The sequence below is a fragment of the Acipenser ruthenus genome, chromosome 22 (assembly GCF_902713425.1).
Source record: "Acipenser ruthenus chromosome 22, fAciRut3.2 maternal haplotype, whole genome shotgun sequence".
NCBI classification, from domain to species: Eukaryota; Metazoa; Chordata; class Actinopteri; order Acipenseriformes; family Acipenseridae; genus Acipenser; species Acipenser ruthenus.
This window is the reverse complement of record NC_081210.1, coordinates 30,050,015-30,073,794: the sequence shown is the minus strand read 5'-3', so window position 1 is coordinate 30,073,794 and position 23,780 is coordinate 30,050,015. Positions and strand designations below refer to the sequence as shown.

At 43.7% G+C, this 23,780-nt stretch overlaps 2 protein-coding genes across 6 annotated transcripts; both read left to right on the top strand.

Moving 5' to 3' along the window:
* The first annotated feature begins 3,682 nt into the window (after positions 1 to 3,682).
* On the top strand, positions 3,683 to 11,559 carry LOC117412825 (E3 ubiquitin-protein transferase RMND5B-like). Of its 3 annotated transcripts, XM_058996489.1 has the most exons (11): positions 3,683 to 3,898; positions 5,363 to 5,530; positions 5,905 to 6,050; positions 6,362 to 6,499; positions 6,654 to 6,754; positions 6,842 to 7,008; positions 7,491 to 7,656; positions 8,070 to 8,172; positions 8,728 to 8,882; positions 9,250 to 9,346; positions 11,283 to 11,559. In XM_058996489.1, the coding sequence occupies exons 2-10, from the start codon at positions 5,392 to 5,394 to the stop codon at positions 9,311 to 9,313; spliced, it is 1,179 nt and encodes a 392-aa protein (XP_058852472.1). In that variant the 5' UTR covers positions 3,683 to 3,898; positions 5,363 to 5,391; the 3' UTR covers positions 9,314 to 9,346; positions 11,283 to 11,559. The 3 variants fall into 3 exon arrangements, with proteins under 3 accessions (XP_058852472.1, XP_058852469.1, XP_058852470.1); XM_058996486.1 differs by having other exon boundaries at positions 3,684 to 3,898; positions 9,250 to 11,559; XM_058996487.1 differs by lacking the exon at positions 3,683 to 3,898 and adding an exon at positions 3,906 to 3,925 and having other exon boundaries at positions 9,250 to 11,559.
* Positions 11,560 to 15,727: 4,168 nt separating this feature from the next.
* LOC117412803 (ras-related protein Rab-24-like) lies at positions 15,728 to 22,516 on the top strand. Of its 3 annotated transcripts, none has more exons than XM_058996490.1 (10): positions 15,728 to 16,141; positions 16,889 to 16,944; positions 17,477 to 17,671; positions 17,929 to 17,997; positions 18,580 to 18,658; positions 19,407 to 19,474; positions 19,826 to 19,925; positions 20,359 to 20,409; positions 20,648 to 20,710; positions 20,921 to 22,516. In XM_058996490.1, the coding sequence occupies exons 3-10, from the start codon at positions 17,555 to 17,557 to the stop codon at positions 20,980 to 20,982; spliced, it is 609 nt and encodes a 202-aa protein (XP_058852473.1). In that variant the 5' UTR covers positions 15,728 to 16,141; positions 16,889 to 16,944; positions 17,477 to 17,554; the 3' UTR covers positions 20,983 to 22,516. The 3 variants fall into 3 exon arrangements, with proteins under 3 accessions (XP_058852473.1, XP_058852475.1, XP_058852474.1); XM_058996491.1 differs by lacking the exon at positions 15,728 to 16,141 and adding an exon at positions 16,717 to 16,802; XM_058996492.1 differs by lacking the exon at positions 16,889 to 16,944.
* The last annotated feature ends 1,264 nt before the right edge of the window (positions 22,517 to 23,780 follow it).

Genomic DNA, 23,780 nt, shown 5'->3' with positions numbered 1-23,780 from the left:
GCTGTTATTGTCCCAGCTTGGTCCTGTGAGGAGAAATAGAAGGAGACCACTGTCTGTAGTGAACACTGGCATTAGAAACCCCTGTGGAACCCATTCTTGCAACCCTTCATTGATTGCACCAGGGAGTACAAGTGGAAGCATTTTTGTAAAACGTACACAGTGGTGTGTGGCTTCAGTATATATGTGACGCCTTTGATAACAGGATAATAAATAGCTTTAGATCTGTTTTCAGTGCACAGGTCATTTACTGTGGTGTTGACATTGGTTTTTCAATTTAGAAGCCTGTCCTCTCCCTCTCCTCCCCACAGCCAGGATCTGCGGGGAGCAGCAGCAGTGCATTGTGGGAGGCTGACCACCCTGCCGGCCCCTTTCAGAGCGAGGTCAGCGCTCGGATTCCAAAGACGTGCATTACATCACTGTGACAGTGCAAATCTACCTGCATTACTTACACTTCAGTCTTCCGCTTCAACTCCAGCATTACATCCAAAGGCTTGCCTTGTGCATAAACAAGGCATTGTTTGACCCCCCTCACACCCCTATACTGTACAAACAACCTGCAGATCGGTCTCAGAGCCGGCACTCGCTGGCTTTAATCTGGTTGGGTGGGTATTCCACTAGTTATGCAGGTTCAAGAACAAAACATTTGACAGTCCAGGCTCTAAAACGTTTTCTTAAATATGCTCGTATTTATTGTCCTGGGATTAGTACTGTAATGAAAACAAATTCTTGGTTTTAATATGTGGCTAGCCAGACATTTAAAAGCCTTGAATCAGAGATCTTTTCAGAATCTGTGCATTTTGCATGTTTCCAGGTGGAGTATTTAACTTGTACAGTGATAGTAACCGCTACAGATGTTTATGAAATGATTGAGAATAACTTCCGACTTGTGGCAGCAGGGACAGGATGTATAAACATAGTTTAACTTCAGATTGAGCTGCCTTGTGTGCTTGTTAAGGGAAATACTGAGCAACACAAAATGTAACCTGTAGTGTTCGCTGTGGGAAACTCTGCGAAGACAGACTGTTTCAGTGCACTGACTGTACTGCGATAAAGACATTGCTGTAGCACTTCATCTTTATGAAGCTAAATTTGTTGATTCTATAGGGTGATGCCAAAGCTGTATGTATCTATTGTATAATAAATATATGTTTCTTTTAAGTTTTGGCAACTTCTCGAACGCCATTGAGTTCACACAAACTGCTTTAAAATGTCTAAAAAAATTTAATTAAAAAATCGAGAGAGAGAGAGAGAGATGCTCCAAACGAGATGTTTTTTCTAAATTCCATGAGGTTTCTATTGCGTAATCACAGGTATTTGGGTTATTTTGCATACTCCTGCAAGCGATGATTGGAGCTCTCCACAGAGGCCTGTTGTCAGACTCCCTTATCTTAACCTGTTCCATTAACTGCTTGATCTCTACAGGTTCCCACCGATTTCACAGCCTGCGGGGTCAGGGGTCGTTGACACTGCACTGCATGAAGGCTTGTGTTGGAAGCAGTGTTGCCGTGGAAACACATGTGAAGACATGGCTATGTAACCCTTTCAGTCCTGAATTCTTTTTGTCGAGCTGAAAAATAAACTTTGTTCCAGCCATGTTATAAATTTGAATGGGGAAAAAGAACATTTGCCAACGTAGCAAGCAGGTTGTTATCATTAGTAAGTGGGTACCTGAAGACCAGCACTAGGGTAGAATTGGACAGAACCTGCCTTTCTAATGCTGCACTTGTGCTGGGTCTGAAGGACTTGCTTAGCGTCCAGAGTACCAGCTGCACTACAGCGTGTGTGTGGATACACAGCACCGTGGTAAAGTGGTAACAGCTTTGCATTCTGGCAGTGCTGCTGCCCATTGCCGGCACAAGTACAGTGAGGTGAAGAAGTGACAGCTCTGGGTTGTAAATCACTGCTGCCTTGCAGGACCTTGTCAGAATAGCACAGAAATTTTCCGGCATTTCTCCACAGACACTGTAAAGCACTTCCTATGAAATTCACACTTTGGACCACGTTCACAAAGTTTACTCTTTTTTTTCCAAATGATAAAACACAGCTTGATATCACCCAGCTTAAAATAAATAACCAGTGAGGTTCCTGTAGGAGCTGCTGCATACACCTTAGTTGTGTCTTTTCATTTTTCTTTTTAACTTCATCCCACCAACATGTTTGTTTTTTTAACGCCTCATTTCGAGCTTCGGCTTCTCACTAAAACATTACAGACTGCTGTAACATAAGAAGGAGAAACCATTACAGTCACAGAACAAGCACACGAGGAATGCACCTTACCCTCAAAACAACGCTACACCGCCATCTCCTGTCCAAATAGAGAAACTGCAGCCATTCTTTCAGCTCTGACTTTCTGGGGCTTTGTTTTTTATTTGTAATAACGTGCAATGTTTCCATCATATTAATGAACTCTGGTACTGATACAAAATGATAATAAAAAAAAAGAAAATTGCTGGTGGTAATAATCCACTGGTGGCCTTGATTAACTTTTCAGTGTAAGCAAGCTTTTCTTCTGTCTGTGAAGAAACGGATTCTTTCATCAAGGAAATGGAAAGCCTCCTGGTATCAGTGAATGCAGTTCTGTCAGAATGCAAGGGACCTGCTGTGCTGGGTACAGCCTGCACAGTGTAAGAGAGGAGGGGGGGGGGGGGGGCTAAGTGAACTTCCCCTCAAAGATATACCAATGCACAGCCTCAGCAATTCAATGCCCTGCTTCTATCAGGAGCGGACTCCCAATAGCTGGGGGGTTGTGACATGCATTTCTGTCCACAGAGGTCTAAGTGGAGACCGCTGGAATGTGCTGTGGAAGGGGAAGGGGTCAGAGTGGAGTCGGCTATGGAACAGGTGCTGGCAGCCTGGGAGCTCTCTTGTCATCTCTTACTAACTGACCTCTGTGATTCTGCCGTTCTCAAACTATGACCACCTCAGTCAGATTTTTTTTTTATTCTGGTGAATATTTCTGTATCATCAATATGCCCTTTGTGTTTTACCCTCAACCCATGGGCTAGAATTACAATTGGGAAATAACTGCTTTATTACATTTCCTGCACACTAGTATAAATTAAAGCCCACAGCCACTGGTTCTTTCCACAGCAGCTGAGCTAAGTAGCCAAGCGACATTATGCCACACCGAATGTGCTTGGAAAAAATCCCAACTGATCCTATTTTCATTTTAAACAGATAAGGTACCTGATTTTATGCTCAGACTTATATTTGAATTTTCTCTGAGTAAGACAATGCCGATGCGTTAATATCCTAGTAAAAATAAATACATACATACATAAATGTAAGCTACATTATTTAAGTTAATAATAATAATAATAATAATAATAATAATAATAATAATAATAATAGGTCACACACAACACATTTCTGCAGCGTCGCTTGTCACAGTACGGTCATTTCCATTTTCCCGAAAGAATGGGGGGGAGCTTAACGATCACGAGGAGGATTTTTAACCACGTATGTTTATATTTATTACCCAAATCATATTCTCTGATTATATGTGACATATTCACGATGTACTGATGGCTCGTTTCATGTTGTGTTTGTGCCTCACTCCATCCACTTTGGTATCAGTTGGTATCTTCCAGCGTGTCTCTCTGTGGACTAAACCATGTTGAACAAATATTGAGGGAGTCACTTATTACAATGGCAAGCACTTTTCCCCCCCGAAAATGCATATAATCACTTATACAGACAACTGGGAGGTCTCAGTAACAATTTAATATAATATTCGAACGGTAGTTCCTGTGAAATAAAGAGCAGCGGCTAAATTTAAGCACCTTATCTCACTTCTAGATAATGGAAACGACCAACGTATGTATCGATGTATATTTATACAGGAAGTGGTATTAAAGGGGCAGCCGGTGGTCGAGTCTGTTCTGTGTTGTGACGGCAGGTATGTAAAGAAAAAAGAAAAAGCAATGTTTGTGTTGCTGTTTATTGTTCATAGATGTAATGCTTGTGTTTAGTGAGGAATTACCTTGTGGGTTCTTGGCTGTCGCGTCTGGTTAGTATCCGCATAACCGGTGTAATTCTGTAGTGTACTAGTCTGCGGCTGAGCTCGTCTGTGTGTGTTTGTTGTGCTGCCTCTGTCGATCACACTTTGCTTTGTTTGTGTACGTCTGTGTTCACGTTTTGTGTGCACTCGATTCATAATCATACCGTGGTGTGTGCAGCACAGGTGACATCGCTGCGGTATTGTTTTGTTTACATGACGTACAGCAGTGGATGGTTAGCGCCGCAGTTTCCTGTGTGGAAACATTCTGCGTACAGCACTGTGAATGTAAATAGCATTCTAATGATGCGGTGGAAAATGTACAAACTAGCAGTACTGCTAAGTCTTGGCGTTAGCGGAGCCTGCTGTACAGATCTCTCTAGTATACATCTAGCTCGGGCTGGTTGCATAAAAACCGACTGGTTTCACAGATTGCAATTAGCACTGATCTTGGACTACCTACTGTTATCTTAGAGAAAGTAGTCCAAGACTAGTGCTACTGTGGGTCTGTGAAACCAACCCCTTAAGTGATAAGTTTAAGTATAGTACTTAAGGGTGCATTCTCCCTTAACTAGGGTATTGACTTAAATGTGTTAATACAGTGTCTCGGAGGCTCAGTCTGGGAGTCAGTCAGTACAGTGTCTCGGAGGCTCAGTCTAACATGAGGAGTCGGTCAGTACAGTGTCTCGGAGGCTCAGTGTAACATGAGGAGTCGGTCAGTACAGTGTCTCGGAGGCTCAGTCTAACATGAGGAGTCGGTCAGTACAGTGTCTCGGAGACTCAGTCTAACATGAGGAGTCGGTCAGTACAGTGTCTCGGAGGCTCAGTCTAACATGAGGAGTCGGTCAGTACGGTGTCTCGGTGGCTCAGTCTAACATGAGGAGTCGGTCAGTACAGTGTCTCGGAGGCTCAGTCTAACATGAGGAGTCGGTCAGTACAGTGTCTCGGAGGCTCAGTCTAACATGAGGAGTCAGTCAGTACAGTGTCTCGGAGGCTCAGTCTAACGTGAGGAGTCGGTCAGTACAGTGTCTCGGAGGCTCAGTGTAACATGAGGAGTCGGTCAGTACAGTGTCTCGGAGGCTCAGTGTAACATGAGGAGTCGGTCAGTACAGTGTCTCGGAGGCTCAGTGTAACATGAGGAGTCGGTCAGTACAGTGTCTCGGAGGCTCAGTCTAACATGAGGAGTCGGTCAGTACAGTGTCTCGGAGGCTCAGTCTAACATGAGGAGTCGGTCAGTACAGTGTCTCGGAGGCTCAGTCTAACATGAGGAGTCGGTCAGTACAGTGTCTCGGAGGCTCAGTCTAACATGAGGAGTCGGTCAGTAGTGTCTCGGAGGCTCAGTCTCACGCTGTGGTTTTCCTGCAGGTGCTGTGCGTGTAGCTGGTGCCGCAGTGATGGAGCAGTGTGCCTGTGTGGAGCGGGAGCTGGAAAAGGTCCTCCACAGGTTTGTGATGTACGGACACCTCTCGGAGGAAAGCCTGGACGAGCTGCTCCGATACGTGTCCGAGCTCCGAGGGCAGCTGGTCAGCTCAGGTAGGATTACAGGATCACATCATCGCCTCTCTCACACAGTGCTGTAGAGCAGCAGATATTTTAATTGGGTGTTTGTCTTGAAGATCAGTTCTTCTATAACACTGAACGATAGAAAGTGTTACATGGTTTCTTTTATGTTTCTGTGTAAAAAAAAAAAAACCTTTATTTTTCACTGGAACAAATTAATAATCTGGACCTATATATATATATATATATATATATATATATATATATATTACTCAAAGTATTATCAGCCAAGGTGATTTTAAAGTAATTCCAGTAATACAATGTACTGTATGCTTTTGATTCACAGGCATTGTGAGTGTTCGCTTTGACTCCGCAGGGCAAGCTCATTTCTGTGTGTGCTCTAATAGGTCTGAAAGATTCTGACTTGGACGGTCAGTTCTCCCAGGCGATGGGCCGCTGCTGTAAGAATATTAAGGATACAGTGCAGAGGTTGGCTTCCAGCCACAAAGACATCCATGGCAGCGTTTCTAAAGTGGGGAAAGCCATTGACCGGGTAAGTGGCGTCCAGCAATTCATGCATACATGCCTACAGTGCAGATCAGCTGTGCGCATATTGGACTGTAACACGCAATGTACTGAACTGTAACTTTTGAAGAGACAAGGGACCCATTTTTATTTATTTATTTTAAACCAGTGGTGATAAAATATTTCGTGCAGCAAGTGAAGGTGGCACTGGTTATTGTGAACGACACGTTTAACACTGATGGAGTTTGACCCTGTCAGCTGACAGATGGGTTCTTCGGTGATACTCTTGGTTCCTGTATCTCCTGCTCAGCCTCTGCTGCCACTGTGTGTTTTTATCAGAATTTCGACGCAGAGGTGAGTGCGGTGGTGGCAGAAAACATGTGGGAGTCCCGCGAGAGGCAGAAGTGCCTGAGTGAATCCATCGTGGAGCACCTGTACCGACAGGGCATGCTGAGTGTGGCTGAGGACCTGTGTCAGGTACGCCGTCAAATCTTAAGCCTCAAAGAGTTAAGACAGCGGAGTCCACCAGCTCCTTTTCCTGTTTAATTTTCTATTTTAGTATGTCTGTTCTTCAGGCCTTGCTTCTGATTTATTAATATCTGTACAACTCTGTGTCTCTCCTCCATTCCAGGAGTCTGGGGTAGTCATTGATAGGAGTATGAAGCAGCCCTTTCTGGAACTGAACCGAATTTTAGAGGCTTTGAGAATGCAGGACCTCAGACCAGCCCTAGAGTGAGTTTCACAGCTATACTGCTGACAATTAACAAAAAAAAATACCTTGGTGAAAGCCTAAATGATTGCTGTGTGGTTTCCGTGTAGATGGGCGATTGCAAACAGACAGCGCCTCTTGGACCTGAACAGCACCTTGGAGTTCAAGCTGCACCGGCTCTACTTCATCAGCCTGCTGAACGGGGGGATCGGGAACCAAGTGGAGGCTCTGCGATACGCACGCCACTTCCAGCCCTTCGCTGCACACCACCAGAGAGGTCAGGCCAGCCTGTCTGCACACACGCAAACACCTCTTTTTATTTTTAGCGTCTCTCTTCTCAAGTGTCTCGTTGTTTTCTGTGCGAGCTCCATAGCTTGTCTGTAAGAGACTGTGGGTTGCTGTATTAATAAAACATTAGCAGACCATTGAATGCATTGCAATCCTGTGCATTGACTGCATTGCTTGGGAAAGCAGCCTTGTCCGTGTGATCGCACTGCAGTGCCGTTACCGGAATGATCATGGCTTATGAATACAGTCTGTATCACGCTTTGTCCAGTAACATGCACGGTACAGGAAGGAGTACAGTTCACAGTTGAGACGCTCTGGGATGATAACACATTCACTCGGGATCCAGTACAGAGTGCTTAACAATTTCCATGTCAAAGAGTACCTAAAATTGCACCCAACAATGATTTGCTTTTTGAAAGAAGGTAGCAGTAAAGCTATTGAATGCTGGTAATGCGTAGCTTATCTCCTCAGATATCCAGATTCTGATGGGCAGCCTGGTGTACCTGCGTCACGGCATTGAGAACTCGCCCTACCGCAACCTGCTGGAAACCAACCAGTGGACAGAGATCTGCAACATCTTCACCAGAGACGCCTGCGCGCTCCTGGGGCTCTCTGTAGAGTCGCCTCTTAGCGTCAGGTAAATGTGATCTTAACCTCTGAGAGCTGTTATGTGTTTGTGAACAATGCTCTGATGCTGTTGAACAATCTGTCTGCCTGTTGGTGCTGGTTGTTTTTCATTGTTTTTTTGGTTTGTTTTTTTAAATCAGATTTATGCAGTGCCAGTATAGACTGACGCATTCCCACATACCCTGGGCGTGTAAATCTGTTAGCCATGTGTCTCTGTTAACAGGATGAGAAGGTCTAGCGTTATCTTGTAGCAGTGACTGATCTTGTCTTTATCTTACTTTAGCAGCGGTATATTTTCCTTAACATTTTTTTCAGCAGATGGTGCGGCAGGCACGTAACTAGTCACTGCTGCTGTGGTGGGCTGGAGCCTCGCTCCTCATGGTCTTTCCCGATTGAGCTGCTAATTTGGTTTCTTCTCAAAAGTTTTGCTTCAGGTTGCATGGCGCTGCCTGTCCTGATGAACATCAAGCAGGTGATTGAGCAGAGACAGTGCACAGGAGTCTGGACACACAAAGATGAGCTTCCGGTAAAAGCAAATCCCAGGTTTTAATTGTGTGACGTTTCTGTGTCCCAGACCCAGTTTAAAAATGGCACATCGCTGGACTACAGGGGAGTTGGGTGTGAGATTCGGAATGGTATCTCTAGGCTTGTTCTTATACAAGAAAGTATTGTAAGAGTAAAAAAATAATAATAATAATACAAATGAAATAATCCTATGTTAGATGTCCAGTAATTCAATGTATGTCTCCTGTATTAGTTTTAGATTATAGTGGTAAAAAAAAAAATTATAATTTGTCAAATCATGCAATCATTCAGATTGTATAGACGACAAGGTTAATGTTGATCAGGCGTTCTATGTGAATTTCAGAAGTTGTTCACAGAAAATGTGCCGTTAGCAAGTGGGCACACAGTAGCTACAAAACAACAAGAAACATTAGCTTTAGTAAGCCAACTTCTGTAATGATATTTATTTGTCAGGCTAATTGTTATTTGAAAGCTTACTTTTAAAATGAAATGTCTTGACAGTAATTGAGGGTAGTTGGGGGTTTGAATAGCAGCGTTTGTTGTGGATTGTTTGCAGATCGAGGTCGACCTTGGTAAGAACTGCTGGTATCACTCTGTGTTCGCGTGCCCCATCCTCCGCCAGCAGACCTCCGAGACCAACCCCCCCATGAAACTGCTGTGCGGACACGTCATCTCCCGAGACGCACTCAACAAACTCATGAGCGCCGGAAAGTGAGGAACAGCAGCACTGCACTGTTAAACTTACCCAACGCCTAAACGGGACCCTCATTGATTCTCATGATAAAAATCATTACCGATTTATTTAAATTTTTTTCCCAGAAAATGTGTTTTAAGGGAAATTTCTCAAATCTGTGGAATTCTGTATGCTTACATACAAACACATGATTGCTATTTATTATTATTATTATTATTATTATTATTATTATTAGTAGTAGTAGTAGTAGTAGTAGTAGTAGCAGTAGTAGTATTAGATGTAAGTGTCACGTTGTTAAGTATTTGATGTATTTATTTTGTTTTGCATTGCCAGTATTCAGTGCATGCAGTTACAGTGGTCGTCCTTTTCCTCGTCTCTCCGCAGGTTGAAATGCCCATACTGCCCAATGGAGCAGAACCCTTCGGACGCTAAACGGATCATCTTTTGAAGATGCAGGGTGGCGCAGTGAGATAGGATTCAGGTTGTAATTTACTGGAGATTCAGGGCCCACCTTTGCCGGCACAAGTGTTGCCTTTTGCAGCGGTCAGAGGCCATGCCTTGAGAGTGGCCTGCACCTTCCTGTCTCCTAGATCGAATTAGTTTTATAAGAGTTAGTGTTGTATGCTAGGGTTGAACCAATAGGCAGAGTTTGATGATGTAATGCATTAATCAATATATTAATCGGTGTAAAAACATTGAAAGAAGTATAACCGTTCAAGCTGTACTTTCTATATTTCAGGGAAAATAAAAATGAAATAGCAGTTGCTTTGTCAGGTACCCCTGTATGTAAAACCTAGCTGTCCTAACATAACCCCCTCGCTTCTTAAACTGGTCTGAGTGCTCCACCTCCCCCATTGTTTTATTGAGATTGGCATGAAGAGATTTTGAGAGGCACGCATGCACTCTGGTGGTCACTGCACATAGAAGGGTCTCCATCACTGAACCACATAAAAGGGGCGGCTCATTTTAGACAGGCTGCAAGTCATTAAGCTGTCAAATAGTGCATTTCTGTGTTGGCACCAGATATGTGTATACTGTTAACGGCACAGTTGTTTGCCATGTTTCAACAGATCATTCAAAAGTCTCACACACAAGAAGGCATCAAACACCCACAAACCGCTGTGTGTTTCAGTTTGATTTGTTCTTGGGATCACTCATAGCGTTCATGTATTTTCCAGCAAGTTCATTATCAGTTTGTGAAATGAAACTAGAGTTTAGAGTTAAAGGTTTGATTCTATCAGACCAAAGTGGACCAGAGGGGAGAGGAGGCTATGCTCGTTCTTATACAAGCAAGTATTAAAAAAACATTTAAAAATAAAAAAATATGTTAGATGTCCAGTAATTTCAGTCTCCAGTTTTTAAGTTATAGATTATAGTAGATTTTTTTTTTTTTAATTGTCAAATTCCCATTCTGTGAGGACAAGGCACTCGCAGTCCAGAAGTCCTGCACATGGTTATGCTGTATCATTATCCCCATTCTTATTTGTATGGGCATGCCGTGGTACTTACACGTGTAGTTCAGCACTGTGGTGTACAACCTTCCACGCAGTGGTGGCTCGTGCTGTTCCTGTGGGTGAGGTGATGCTCCCTGCACTTTACAATAGAAGGGTCACTGTTCTTTATGAACTGGACTTCCGTGACTATTTTCTCTGTATGTTTTGATCTTAGCAGTCAATATAAATTTTTTTTTTTCTGTAAATCATCTGCATTTTAATATTATTACCCCAATAAACATCTACATAAGTGCTTTATAAACGCATACAAAGAATTGCAAAAACTCTTCTTTCATGCTTGACAGGCAGCAGATCTGTTCTTGCCTCACAAGCTGTTCTGACAGTAGCTGTGTATGCTGGTGCAATGGGGTCGTTCAGCATTGTGTAGGTTTGCATGTGTCTGTCACTGTTAAATTCTTAATGTCCAGCCTTCCTGGCATAGTAAACGCTGACTCTGAATCAGACTCCGTCGTCTGCAGGACCACACACAGGTCTTCAAGGACCAGTGTGCAGTTTGTGGACAGAGAGGACTCCAGTGTTAGAATGGTTAAGGGTGCTCCTATTTATGGAGTGATTTCTATGTAGAATAATGGTTGTATGTAAGCTGCTGTTCTTCACTTGCCACCACTGTTTACATGCATGTTTCACACATGACCACAGTCATCATGCGCATTGTTCTTCGTGGGCTGTAGAAAGCACCACAAGCCCCTGCTGTTCCAAGTCTAAGCACATGTTCCTGCTTAACAGGAGGCAACTAGAAAAGCATGGATCTCACAATTGCATTGGAGTGGGTCTGTATTTCCCTTGTTTGTGTCTAGTCTTTGGTTTTGCTGCTTGCTATATTTAAGTGTTGCAAAATATAGGCAGCCTAATGTAACCAAAGCCTTTTGTGTGTGTGTGTGTGTGTTTCTGTTATCTCTGTAGCTGCTGTAAAGCAAGACGCTCCATGCAATCAACACTTGCCTTTGTGCTGTCGCTTGGTGCCACCTGGGCTGAAAAAACAGAAACCTGTTAAAGTCTACGAGCATTTTATATCAGCATTAATATGTAGCAACTGTGCATTGTAGGACAAAAATTAGCATTTTGTTCTGGTTATGTTTATGTTCATGCAATTTTTATTGTAAATAGTTAACCTTTAATAGTCTGTTTCATATTATACATGCATATTAAATACAAATAAAACACAAATCTTTCTACTCTATCCCCACCTCTGACGTTTGATTCTTTGAAACTTTTAAAATCTAAAGATCATTCTGTTCTGCTCACCACAAAGTTTCTTGTAGTAGTTTTTTTAATTTTTTTATTTAGTAGTCACCAGTTATTTTTTGTATTTTCTCCCAATTTAGAATATCCCTTGTAGTAGTTTGAAGCTCTTCCCTAGACGAATGGTGGGTACATTTAACAGCTTGTGTGATAACATCTGTGCTGTGGGCCATGCTGATCAGTCCTAGATTAGAATAACTAGCTGCCTGATCTGATGCCAAATATTCCATTAAATCAGCCAAGGGAAATGCTGTACCAATTCATGCAAATAAGGCCATTGCTAGCACCCTGACTCCAGTTTTCTTCAATGAGGAAATGGGGGGGAAAAAATGAGATTGGCACAAACAAAACACATTTGATTTGCTTTTATTTGAAGTGCTGCATTCAGCCCAGGAGGTCAGGACACACACTAGCAAGGTTTATCATGTCTTACATTTAACTTTTAACAGTGAGGCTTCATAATTTCTCAGGACTGTATACCAGTCTATATATTAGATTTTTTTTTTTTAGGCCCGGAGTAGCAATTTTGTATTAATATATACCAGTATATATTCATTTTTTTATTTTATTCTGGGTGACCCTATGTAAAGCAATTACAGCTATTTAATTACTTGATGTTTAAATTATACTTATTTTCAGATTCTTTCGTGGTCCAACACCAGCAATACCCAGCAGATAGAGAAACTTGCACCGATGGTACATTCGAATCCTTATGTAGCATTCAGCTACTGTCTTTATCAGACGGAAAACATGGTTGCTGTCCGGTGTGGAGTCAAACATGTGCTCCTGCAGTGTTGGAAAGATGGTCTTCTCTCCCACGTCACACAGCACAACGCTGCCTATTGTACTGACAATTATAGGGGCCTGTGGCAGGTCGCTCCCTCGGGTTGTGTACAGAAATCGTTTGAAGTGTGTTTCGGCAGCTTGGCACACGATGATAACGCCATCTGACACCCCAATCCAGTCTTTCGGTGGCAAGCATTTCTGCGATGAATTGTCTGGAGCGTCAGTGGTCAAGGCAGAGAGGCAGTCTCTGCACTTCGTACGTTTCAGGACCATTTTTACCACGTGATCAGCCAGGAACGCGATGGCTCTCCCTGCGTAAGATGAAAACGAAACGATGTCGGGTATCTCGGCAATGTCCTGCTCGCTGTGTACTGGTGGCATCTCTTCCAGATTGAAGCGGCGCGAGCGTGACATGTCCAGCGTGTCCACCGATCCTTCATGAATAACGTAAGAGTCGCAAATCACATACAGTATTGCCGCTGCATCGTGCTCTCTGCAGTTCTCAGCTGGCCTCCTTGTGTCATGAAGTTGCAGCAGTCTCTTATACGCTGCCACAAATTCCCCAGCCGACGGATTGTAATTATTCCAGAAGCTTTGAATCCGTACTGCACTGAAGAAGAGCTCAAGGTTATCCTGGCTGAACTTGTACATCAGAAGGTTTTTCAAAGGGGGGGTCTTCGGAGCAACCAGGGAATCGTACAGAGCCAACGCAGCCTTGGTGACTGCCAAGAAACCGATAAAGGGCATACTCAGTCTAGACTGGTGCATGGGAGTCCCAGCCTGGGATTTCAACTGGAAAATGTAATTCTGAGCCTTATAGAGGAAGGGTCTCCACAGAGCCTCATTAGCTATGCGCATGGGTGCTTTGAAGTTTTTGGCCAGGGGGTTTCTGGAGTTGAGCAGGTCAAAGAGTGCGTCGAACCTGCGTATGAACTGGACTGTGGCCTCGCACCCCTGGAACTGCGGTAGTTTTAAGACCACGCAGCAGAACTCCAGGCTGTCCGCAATCCTTGCGCTGATCATTTCAGAAACCAGATTCCTGTGCAGCTTCTGATTCCACCCCGGGGGGTTGGGCGTTGCTGGCAGTTTGCATCCAGCTGACAAGCCCTCCTTCTCCTGCAGCTTGTGGAGCTCCTCAATATACGTCCATTTGATGAGTTTGCCGTCTCCGTTCAGAAGCGTTCCCTCCATGGCCAGCGCGACCCCTAGGAGCCTCGACATGTGGCAGAGATCTGGAATTAAAAACACTTTTTTGGAAACATCCGACGGATGAGGAAACCAAGTTGCAGGATCGGGCAGCTCAAGCTCAGCTCCCAGCTTTGCAGCCATGTCAAAATGACAGCTTGGCCCATCGCAAGACAGGGAGACCACGGTCACCCCAACATCATGCAGCTTTCGCAGGCAATCTGCCACCAGGTTTGCACGCTCCTCTCCAGATAGTCCACGTATCAGAAAGTAGCCGCATGGCACTTTCCAACTGGAGGTCAGCGACACAACCATGAACACCAACGCCTTTGTGGCTACCGGCGTGGATTCATTGTCAATCCCTGTGCCAATGTCCACGAATCCGCGATATTTCATCCCGTCCCACTCAATCTCCTTGCACAGGGACATCTCGTTAATTAGAAGTGCACATATCACCTCCTTCTGTCTTGACCTGGCTTCGTTCACCTGGAATCTCAGAGCGGAGAAGACCTCCTGGCTGAATCCAGGCTCACCACCCACTCCAGCATACCAGCTCCGGATTACGGCCAGAGGAGGGAATGGCAGATCGAAAGTGTTCACCACGTAGCTGTACGCCTTGGCGTCCGAGTAAAACTGAAGCGTGAGGGCAAAAGCCTGCAGCTCTGGCGGGTAACTGTCCCTCGGATCCTTCTGCTGGGCTTTGCTCTCCAGGAGGCTACGCAGATCAGCCGGCGCCAGGTAGGAGAACGTGATTTCGAGCATCTCCACCCCCTCGGCTGAAATCATGCGTTTTCGTTTCAAATCATCGACCACCGTAGCCAGAGACAGAACTTTCTTCCTCCGCTTCTTTAGCTGCTGTGGGCTCTCCGGAACGCAGAAGCAGACCTGTGAGGAGGCACCGCTAGGGGGGAGGTGCTGTGAGTCTGTCGGCTCCACTTCAGGACTTTCCATCACTGATAGTTACGATGGCTGTTCTTGTGCTCGAGGGCTGGGGGTTCACAGTATCTCCGCTTTACAACCTAGAAAGCAAAAGCCAAGAAGTGGACTTTAGCAGATCAAACAGTGGACAGGGGTTCATGGTACTGCAAGTGGCGTTTGGGCTACAAAACAAGCAACACAGACAGACAGCAGCATCTTGTACTCTCAGCAAACGGCACAACAACACTGAAGCCATAGCTTTCCTCAGGTGAGGGTGACCGCCCTGTAGCATTGAAACGGGCTAATACTGTACTAAAGCAATCAATATGACGTGGGAGAATGTCTTTGTTTATTTGCAAAGGCTAAGAAGTAAGCCATAAATAATTCTTAATCATTTGATCACTTATCAGGTAAACATAGAAACAAATGAGCACAGGAAGTTTGTAATCGCAAAGCGCTGTATGCCATTAAAACCCGTTTACAACGATACGTTCATATCATTCAATTGAATCCCCCACAAGAAAAGTATAGCAAAGCGCATCGCTCTATAGAAGCCGTGGGGAAAATACACTGTGCTTTAGCTGGATCTATTTTCTGCTTGGATCTATTTTTTGAAATCTGTACAGAAAACAGATGTTGCAGAAAACGACGTGGTGTCTTGATCAAACTAAATAAATAAATAAATAAAATTAAGAAACATTAAAAATGTAAAATAGGAATGTGACTTTAGAAATTCAAAATGCACTCCGTCTTTGTTTTAGCAGAGTCTTGCTCCAACACGTGAGTAAAACGTGGGCAAATCCGGTTTATTTTACACGCATTCATTAACTAAATATTTTAACTTACTTTAAAAAAAAAACATCAAAACAATCGGTGACCTGAGAAAAACAGCACATGATGCCAAAGACATTATTACAGGTAAATTCGTATTCTTTAAATTACCAGCAAAGGCACAGCACAAGACTAGTCCTCTCCCCGTTCGACTGTCGCGCTTGACTCGGACAAACCAATCATTTGTCGCCGGGATCAGGGGTCATAATTAAATACATTTATACCCGCAGATCGCGATGGCAAAATCTTAGGTCATAGTTGGGACACACGAACAGTGGCAGCCGGTATACTGTTTTGCTTCGCTCGGCGTTTTTAAAGGGGTCGATTTACGTTTCCAAGGAAACGCATTTTTCCTGTAAACGCCAGACATTATCCACGTTTTGTTACACTAAAATACGCCCCACCTCTTCCGCTCTACCCTGATCCTTGAATATTTGAGTTCCGCTTTCTGTTGTGGAGAGAGCTACTAGTGCTGATCAGCATAATAATATCGCATCAACAATAACCACAAGGGATCCATCCTTCTTAACTGAACGTTTCGTGTATAGTGAAGCCGGTATTGGTCGTGATCGTAAGTCGTGTATTCTGGGAGATTTCTGAAAGATATTTAACCTCTGTTGGTGCTGCACTGTGTTTGTGGTGGGACTGACAAGCTGTGCGGACACTGTTTACTGAAGACTCGGGCTGGGATTGTGAAAGAGAGATTTTGCAACATTTTGCAACAGCTCAATCTCTTTATTAAAAATTAAATGCCAGTTAATACTGCAGACAATGCACACGCCAAGCACCCGTTTTTAAAGGTAAGACCAGTACGTTTATTTCTACATTCTGTTTCGTTTTGTGCTGCGTGTTTTACTTTCACAATGAAGATGCGATTGCCTAGTCATAAATAGATTTGGGTGTCGTTACCAATTGACCGTGTTGATCTTCATTTAAACTAGAATTAGGTGTGCTGTTCTCTAGAATCGACCATCAGTGTATGATTATTACATATGCATTTGTTACGGCATTAATTGTATTTGTTGGTATTTGAGCTGGGGGGAGGTTGACGGATCAGGGCTTAAAATGACAGTTCTGTGATTCAGAAGAACAACGTACAGAACTGTATTTAATAGACATCTGAGTAATTCAATTGTATTGCTGATTTGGTATGTTGAATGTTGGATTATTTTTTGTATGTCGATATGTATTTAGAACGACACACACGTGTTTATGTGTTCTTTATTAATTGATTCATGTTGTGGTGTTTTTTTTAATGAAGTATAATATATGCAAGACCGTGTAATTGCAAAGCTGATGCAGCGAGTGCGTGTATATGACGTGCTAAAGTTTCGTTTTGAGAGAGTGAAATGTGTTTTTTTATCAGATCGTATAAAGGTTCGGGGTGTGAGCGTTTAGGATTGAGAATGCAGCTGAATACTGTCCACGCATGCGCGCGTATATAGGGTGGTAATTTGAAAGGTATAGATAAAGCCCCTTTATTTAATTGCTCCTCCCCCAATACCTCTACATGATGAAGTAACCAGATTGTTCCATTTGTTCCCCAGGCCGTTCTGTGAACCACACCCAGCCTCCACCTGTGCTGCTATGCCTCTGGTTCACGGTCAGTACAGCTATAAACACAGATACCTTGTAATGTTATTCCGTGCATTTACACAGATATTGTATTACTAAACGCGTTTCATAAATGTGTATTATCAAAAATAAAACCAAGAAATACAAACAGTTTGAGGTTTTCAGATTTAATATACTGTAAAAATGCTATGATTTATGTAGCTTGATCTGTGTCTCTGATTAACTTTATTTCTGTGTATTAATTTTAGTCTGTGGTTGATAAATTGAGAGCCGTGTTCCTGTATGGAGATTGGGTTTCATTAGTTTAAATCAGGGTTTCCCCCTTTATAACGCCTGTTATGCTGCAGAACCAGTTATAAGGCTGCATGGTCGTGGCTTCCGTTTGCTCCATAATACCATTTCACTCGCTAGCACTTTCATTGCCGTTATAATGTGGAAAACAAATAGCACAGTCTCGTAACTCTGGCTCCTCACTGGATCATTATAAAGGGGGAGCACTGTACTGTGTAAGGCCTGATAAAGACAAATACAAATACAAAGCCCTTGCTTTCTCTCCCCAGAACGAGCTCTGGATTGAGAAGGACCCCCTGCCTTAAGGAAGTCACCCCAAGCCCCCTCCTCCCCTCCCGGACCCCAGAATGAGTGGCCAGCGCGTGGATGCCAAGGTGGTGATGCTGGGGAAAGAGTACGTGGGCAAGACCAGCCTGGTGGAGAGATACGTCCACAAACGCTTCCTCGTGGGGCCCTACCAGAACGTGAGTCCCCTCTGCGCTGTTCTTTCTCGTTTGCAATTAGCCTTTTCCTCAGTCTGCAGCTCTGGTGGATAACTGTCCTGTTCTAATATGTGAAATTGTTTTCAAAAAGAGTTCTTCCAAACAACTAAGTTTGAGAACCTCTGCTGTAAGCTCCGGGCATACTGGCACACTGTGGCACTGCTGGGTCAGTAGCTAGAGCCCTCTTCTCAGTGCTTGGAGATTGTGTTGCGTCAGACCCTGCTTGCTTTCTGTTGCAGACTATCGGAGCAGCATTCGTTGCCAAACCAATCCAAGTAGGAGAGAGAGTGGTGACCCTGGGGATCTGGGTAAGTGGCAGCCTGGGAACCCTGTGCTTCCGTTGTTTGTACAATTTGGGATCTTGTGTCACAGAGAGAAGGCTCCCACTGCAATGTTAACTCAGGGATGAAAGTGTTCAGTGTTTATACAGCACTGGTGCACTGCACATTGTACTGTTATTACTGTCAGCAGTAACGTTTGGCCACAGAGCAAGTTAAGAAACATATTAGAATCAAAGGGAAACAATAGATACCTAAAGGGTGGGGCTTTGTCTAGTATGCAGAAATGAATAGCTGGTGTGTGTGCTTGTGTTTTTCTGTGTTGTAAACCTGTTGCATTCCCAAACAGCCCTGGTGTTACACTGCACATACAGGTGCCTGTTTTCTAACTGAACAGAGTTTACATTCAGGTCATGCGTATAACGTCAGTGTTTCCCAAGTCTCAGAAGAGAGTCACCGGAGCCAGCCACATAGCTGTGCTGGATGTGTGTCCACCCTGCTAAAGCAGTGGTGTTCTAGTACTTCTCAAACCCCTCTACACAGTATGTAGGCTTCAGAACGCCACCACCAGGAGCTGCTGTATTAACCTTGCATCTCTCTGTGCTCTCCCAGGACACGGCCGGATCAGAGCGCTATGAGGCCATGAGCCGGATCTACTACCGAGGAGCCAAAGCAGCCATCGTGTGCTACGGTACGGGCTCACATCCGGCACAGTTCAGACCCGGGTGCTGTATCTGAGGCCCCGATATGGGAGCCTTGTGCAGACTCTCTCCAGCTTGCTGTTAGTGCTATGACAGCGGGGCAGCTGGGATTCAGTTTCCAGAGATGAGACTGCGATTGCATAGCAGTTTGATCCATTCCTGGTTTTACTATGAATTCAATAAGACACACCTGAGCTTGTTACCTATACACTGTGGCTAATCAAGCAGGTAGTAAAACCTGGAATGGGTGACACTGCTATGCAATAGGAGTCTGATTTCCATCCTTGAGTTTTCACCCAGTACTGTTGTACTGAAGATGGCTCAGTATTTAGCAAGTAGAGCAGGAGATACAACCAGTCTCGTGAGTACAGTGGACAGGAGCAGATAACCGTTGGATCAGAGTGCGTTTCCTTATTGCCTTTCTCCAAGAGGATGTCCCTGATAATAGCTGGAATAGCCAGGCTGTACAGTACAGGGTTGGGTATCCAGGAAGGCTAGCAACCAGGTAGTTCACTCGACCACTACCTGTTGTCTTGCAAAACCTTTAATTCCCATGTCTCTCCACCAGGTGGCAGCTGTGATAGCTTCTTGTCAAACGGTTTGGCAGGAGCTCTCAGGATGTGAGAGTTGAGGAAAGCAATTCCCTGAAACCTCACCTAAATCCACAGCATCACGGCATCAGTAACTTTTACCTTTTACCTTTAACGCACGGGTTTGTTTTTTTCTTTGCTGCTTTAGATCTGACGGACAGTAGCAGTTTTCAGAGGGTCCAGTTCTGGGTGAAGGAATTGCAGAGCTGTGAAGAAGTGAGTGTGTTAACCAGCTCTCTGCCCAATGAGTTCATTGCCATTAGTGATAGGTGTTTATCTACTCAATGCCATGTCTGTGATTCTGCAAACATACACATCTATTATTTGACTTAGTTATGAAGTGGTTCCTGTACTTTAGATTGTGTACCTTTAGCGTGGTTCGCTGTCGTGTTAGATGTGTTTTAACAGCCCTATTCTTCCCTGTTTTATAGCTTTAGCGTGGTTCACTGTCGTGTTAGATGTGTTTTAGATGAGGTTCTACACTGTTCCCCAGCTCCAGGTACAAAGCAAAGCCAAAACACAGTCCTATGCATCTTCTCCTTAGTGTTGAAATCGTTGATTTTTCAGCTGTGCAGAATCTACTTGTGCGGCACCAAGAGTGACCTCGTTGGGAATGACCGCAGCACGAGGAAGGTGGATTACCACGATGTCCAGGACTACGCTGACGGTACGGACCAGCCAACACCAACCAATCATTAAGACAGGCAGGAATTGCGACAAAGCACAGTGAAGGGGTACAGTTCAGGTTCCACCCCTGCTTTCACTAAGAGTTAAGGTGACACACCTGAGCTTGTTACCTGTACACTGTGGCTCATCAAGCGCGTAGTAAAGCTGCTATGCAGCAGGAGTCTCATGTCCATCCCTGGTATAAGGCCCTTCACTGATTCTGTATTTAATCTGCAGAACGTTCTTAACTGAGGAGTAAACCTTGTTTGAATCCATCGTCTAGAGGTGTCTCTGGGGTGGTGTTATATACAAACATGCACGCATGCTCTTCTCTCTGTGATTGCATTGAAAACTAGCTGTGACCATGCTGTTCCTGTGATGGTATTTAAAACGAGCTGTGACCATGCTGTTCCTTTGTCTCTTCTCTCCTGCAGAGATTAAAGCTCAGCTGTTTGAAACGTCGAGTAAAGAGGGTCGGAATATAGGTGAGTGACCCCTTTGCGTTCCTATGAGGTTTATTCTGCAGGAGTGCCAGCAAGGTCCCTGTGGGGATTGTGTTGCCTGTCCATTCCTCTCTAGCGGCGCGTCTAAACATTGAAGCGAATTGATACAGTATTACAGTACCTGCTAAGGGCATGTTGCACTTGAGAGTCGGGGTGACCCAGTCGGCTGCTGGTCAGAATGACTCTTACCCTTTCTACCCCTATGCCTTGTCCTTTTCAGATGAGCTGTTCCAGAAAGTAGCCGAGGATTATCACAACAGCACCTCCTTCCAACTGATGACAGGTAAGGAGTTCCGGGGCTCCGCCCTGTGCACTGTGATACACGGACTGTGTGTTTGTACATGTGCCTCCTGTAAGAGAACACCACTGAGCATGCCCAACACCCTCGCTTCTAGTAAAGGAATTGTGTTGGAATAGAGAACGGGGTGCTGTCAGAATGCTGGAGTACAGGCTGCATGGAAACGCACTGAATCTCTCCTTCTCCTGTTTGCAGAGGAGAAGGGGGTCGACCTGGGACAGAAGAGGGACTCCTATTTCTATTCCTGCTGCCACTGATCCGGGACCGAGGCATGCTGGGGGAGGGGGAGGGGTCCGTGTCCCATCCCAAAACATTTGTTGCTTTTAAATAAAAAAAAAAAAAAAAAAACATCAATTAAGCCAATAAGAAGCGGGATTCGGTTTGGAACCAGCGAAGGACTGATGCTGACCCGTGATTGGCTTAATAATCCCCTCTTTGTAAATATTATGAGCTAGCCTAGTTATTTAAATGCATTGTGACCATTCTGTTCAATGTTTTTTTTGTTAATTATTTTTTTATTGCAGTGCTTGCTCACCCTGGCTGCACCCCTAACTGGACTGCTGCAGACAGGTCTTGCACTTCCACACTCGAATCTTGCCTTGCAATAGGTTTATTTTTCTCATTGAAACTTTTAGCCTAAAAAGTAGGAATTTAAGATACATGCTTACTGCGTTTTGACAGCGTTGACAAAGCAAGTCCTGGGGTTACAGCATGCAACTTATTATTTTTTTTTTTTTTAAAGCAACATTTCTGTCTAGGTTTCTGAATTCTAGTTTATCAACCTACTGTACAATTAAAAACACACACATCACTACATATTGCAGCATGATGTGGCGAGATGGGAGTTCTGTAACAACACAGTGAACAAAAATAAGCTATGCTGTGAGGGATGTTGTGTTTGCAGTTTTATAAACAAATCTGCCGATTTTAGAGCGTGCCTAAATCCAGCATGCAAAGCATGTACGTTATATTTTATCTGTTTATTTATTGAGGCAGCTCGTTCAAACAAAAGCACCGTGCAGCTGAGAAATGTAAAGCTGACAAAAGCTACTCCTGCAGCACAAAGCTGGAGGCGTCCGCACTGCAGCGATTCACTAAAAAAACGTGGCTGTATCGATCTAGTGCTAAATATCAAAGCTCTCGGGCAGCCTGAAGCAGCGACTCCTCTCTCTGCGAGTGGCAGTGTTCCTGAGGGCATCCCCGGCGATGGTCTGAAACCGGAGTGCTTTCTCTGTAGCTGCTTCCAGGCTTGGTTCCTGGAACAGTAACAACCAGCACGTTTCCAGCGGTGGCTAGCGAGTCGTTTGGTTCGTTCCATTGCTGCTGATGTGGAAGCTAAGAAATGAAACCCTGTTGGTGAAGGAGTCTCCACACTCGCGATCAGGACAAGAAGCTTTCGTTGTGATGGATGGGGACCACACTGACTGGACAGACACTGGCTAGAGAGAGCGCCTGTGATCCATGCTCATACTCTGCTGAGTGTTTTTTTTTTTTTTTTTGGTCTGCACTTTACTAGTGTTTTCACGGCAGCATTGTTGGGCCTGTACTGTTTCACCCTGAACACATCTGTCTCTCTGTGCTTTGACAGTGGCACTGATTGTTCCGTTTTAAATCACACTACAAATAAAACCATTAAATATGGTATTTTTAAGACATGGTTAAAAACTGAAATCAATAAGATACTTTGGTTTCAACTGTAGCTGGATATAGATACCTTAATGTTTTTTTTTTTTTATTTTAAATGAGTTTAATTTCATGTCTTATTAAATGGCTGTGGATTCAAGCATCTGATCTCATGCTTAACTTGTTTTTATTGTTTTAATACAGTAGATGAATATTTATTTGATCTAGTATTTTCAGGTAGCCAAAGTTTGACTTATGTGAAAGCTTATGAAAAAACGTTACTGTTGTATTTTGTTCCTTTAACATTGCATTTTTAAATCGTTTTTCTTAATGCAAGAGAGTCAGACGCAGGTTCTGTAAACTTACCTGGTTTATATGGTCTGGTCAGCTTAGGCCTGCTGTCTCTATGGCAACAGCGTGACATCACTTGACCAGCAGAACAGCCAGACTTCACAACCGAGTCTCCTGTGGGACTGGCAGTAAATAAAACATGTAATATAATCAAAAGTGTGAAGGTTGCAACGGAATTTTGTGGAGTGTTATCTGTAAACAATAAAAAATATATAAATCAAAAAAATATATTTTTTCTTCTTTTTAAATCAAATACAAATGAAGTTCCTCCCCCCCTTAATAAAAAGTACCTTGACGTGATTTGAAAAGTTGCTTGCAGGAAATCTCTACAATTTGAATTGCATGTTGTTTGTAAGCAGGGGTTAGCAGCAGCTATTGTTTTTTAAAATCCATTTTCAGACACTGATGTAGAGAAGACTGTATTCCCCACTGTTACTGGGAGCAGTGAAGACAGTTCCACACTGGGGTCATTTACTTGCAGCTTTACCAATTTAAAAGGGCACTTCAGTACCACTGTGCATCCCATCAGTCTTAGCAGAGGTCAAGTGAACGAGAGGCAAACACATGCAACACAGGGCAGGCTGGGTGAAGTTATGAGTAAAGTAAAACTTTACTTACAGTATTCTTTATTATATACAAATGACTACAGTACAGTTCCAGATTCCCTTCACAAGGCAGCGTACTCTCTTTATCAGCGATTTCTTTACTAAACATACAGACAGTTAACCACAAGGAAGAGGGGGTGATGCTAAGATACTGAGGGTAAGAGGCACAGATCTCTGAACTCCAGCAGGCTAATATAGTTACATACATTAATATATATATATATATATTATATATATATATATATATATATATGTATCACACACACACACGGTATATAAAACAAAATATCAACAGTAATGATTTTCACTGCAGTGTCAGTGTTACATCTGCTTTTTCGAGACTTCGATTGTATAAAATACTGAAACACCAGACAAACTACCAAAGGACATGGATCTACAAAAGGAATCAAACAATACCAAAAAAATAATGAAATCATAATAAAAATGGTCAAAAAAAAGACCGGTTTAATGATGCT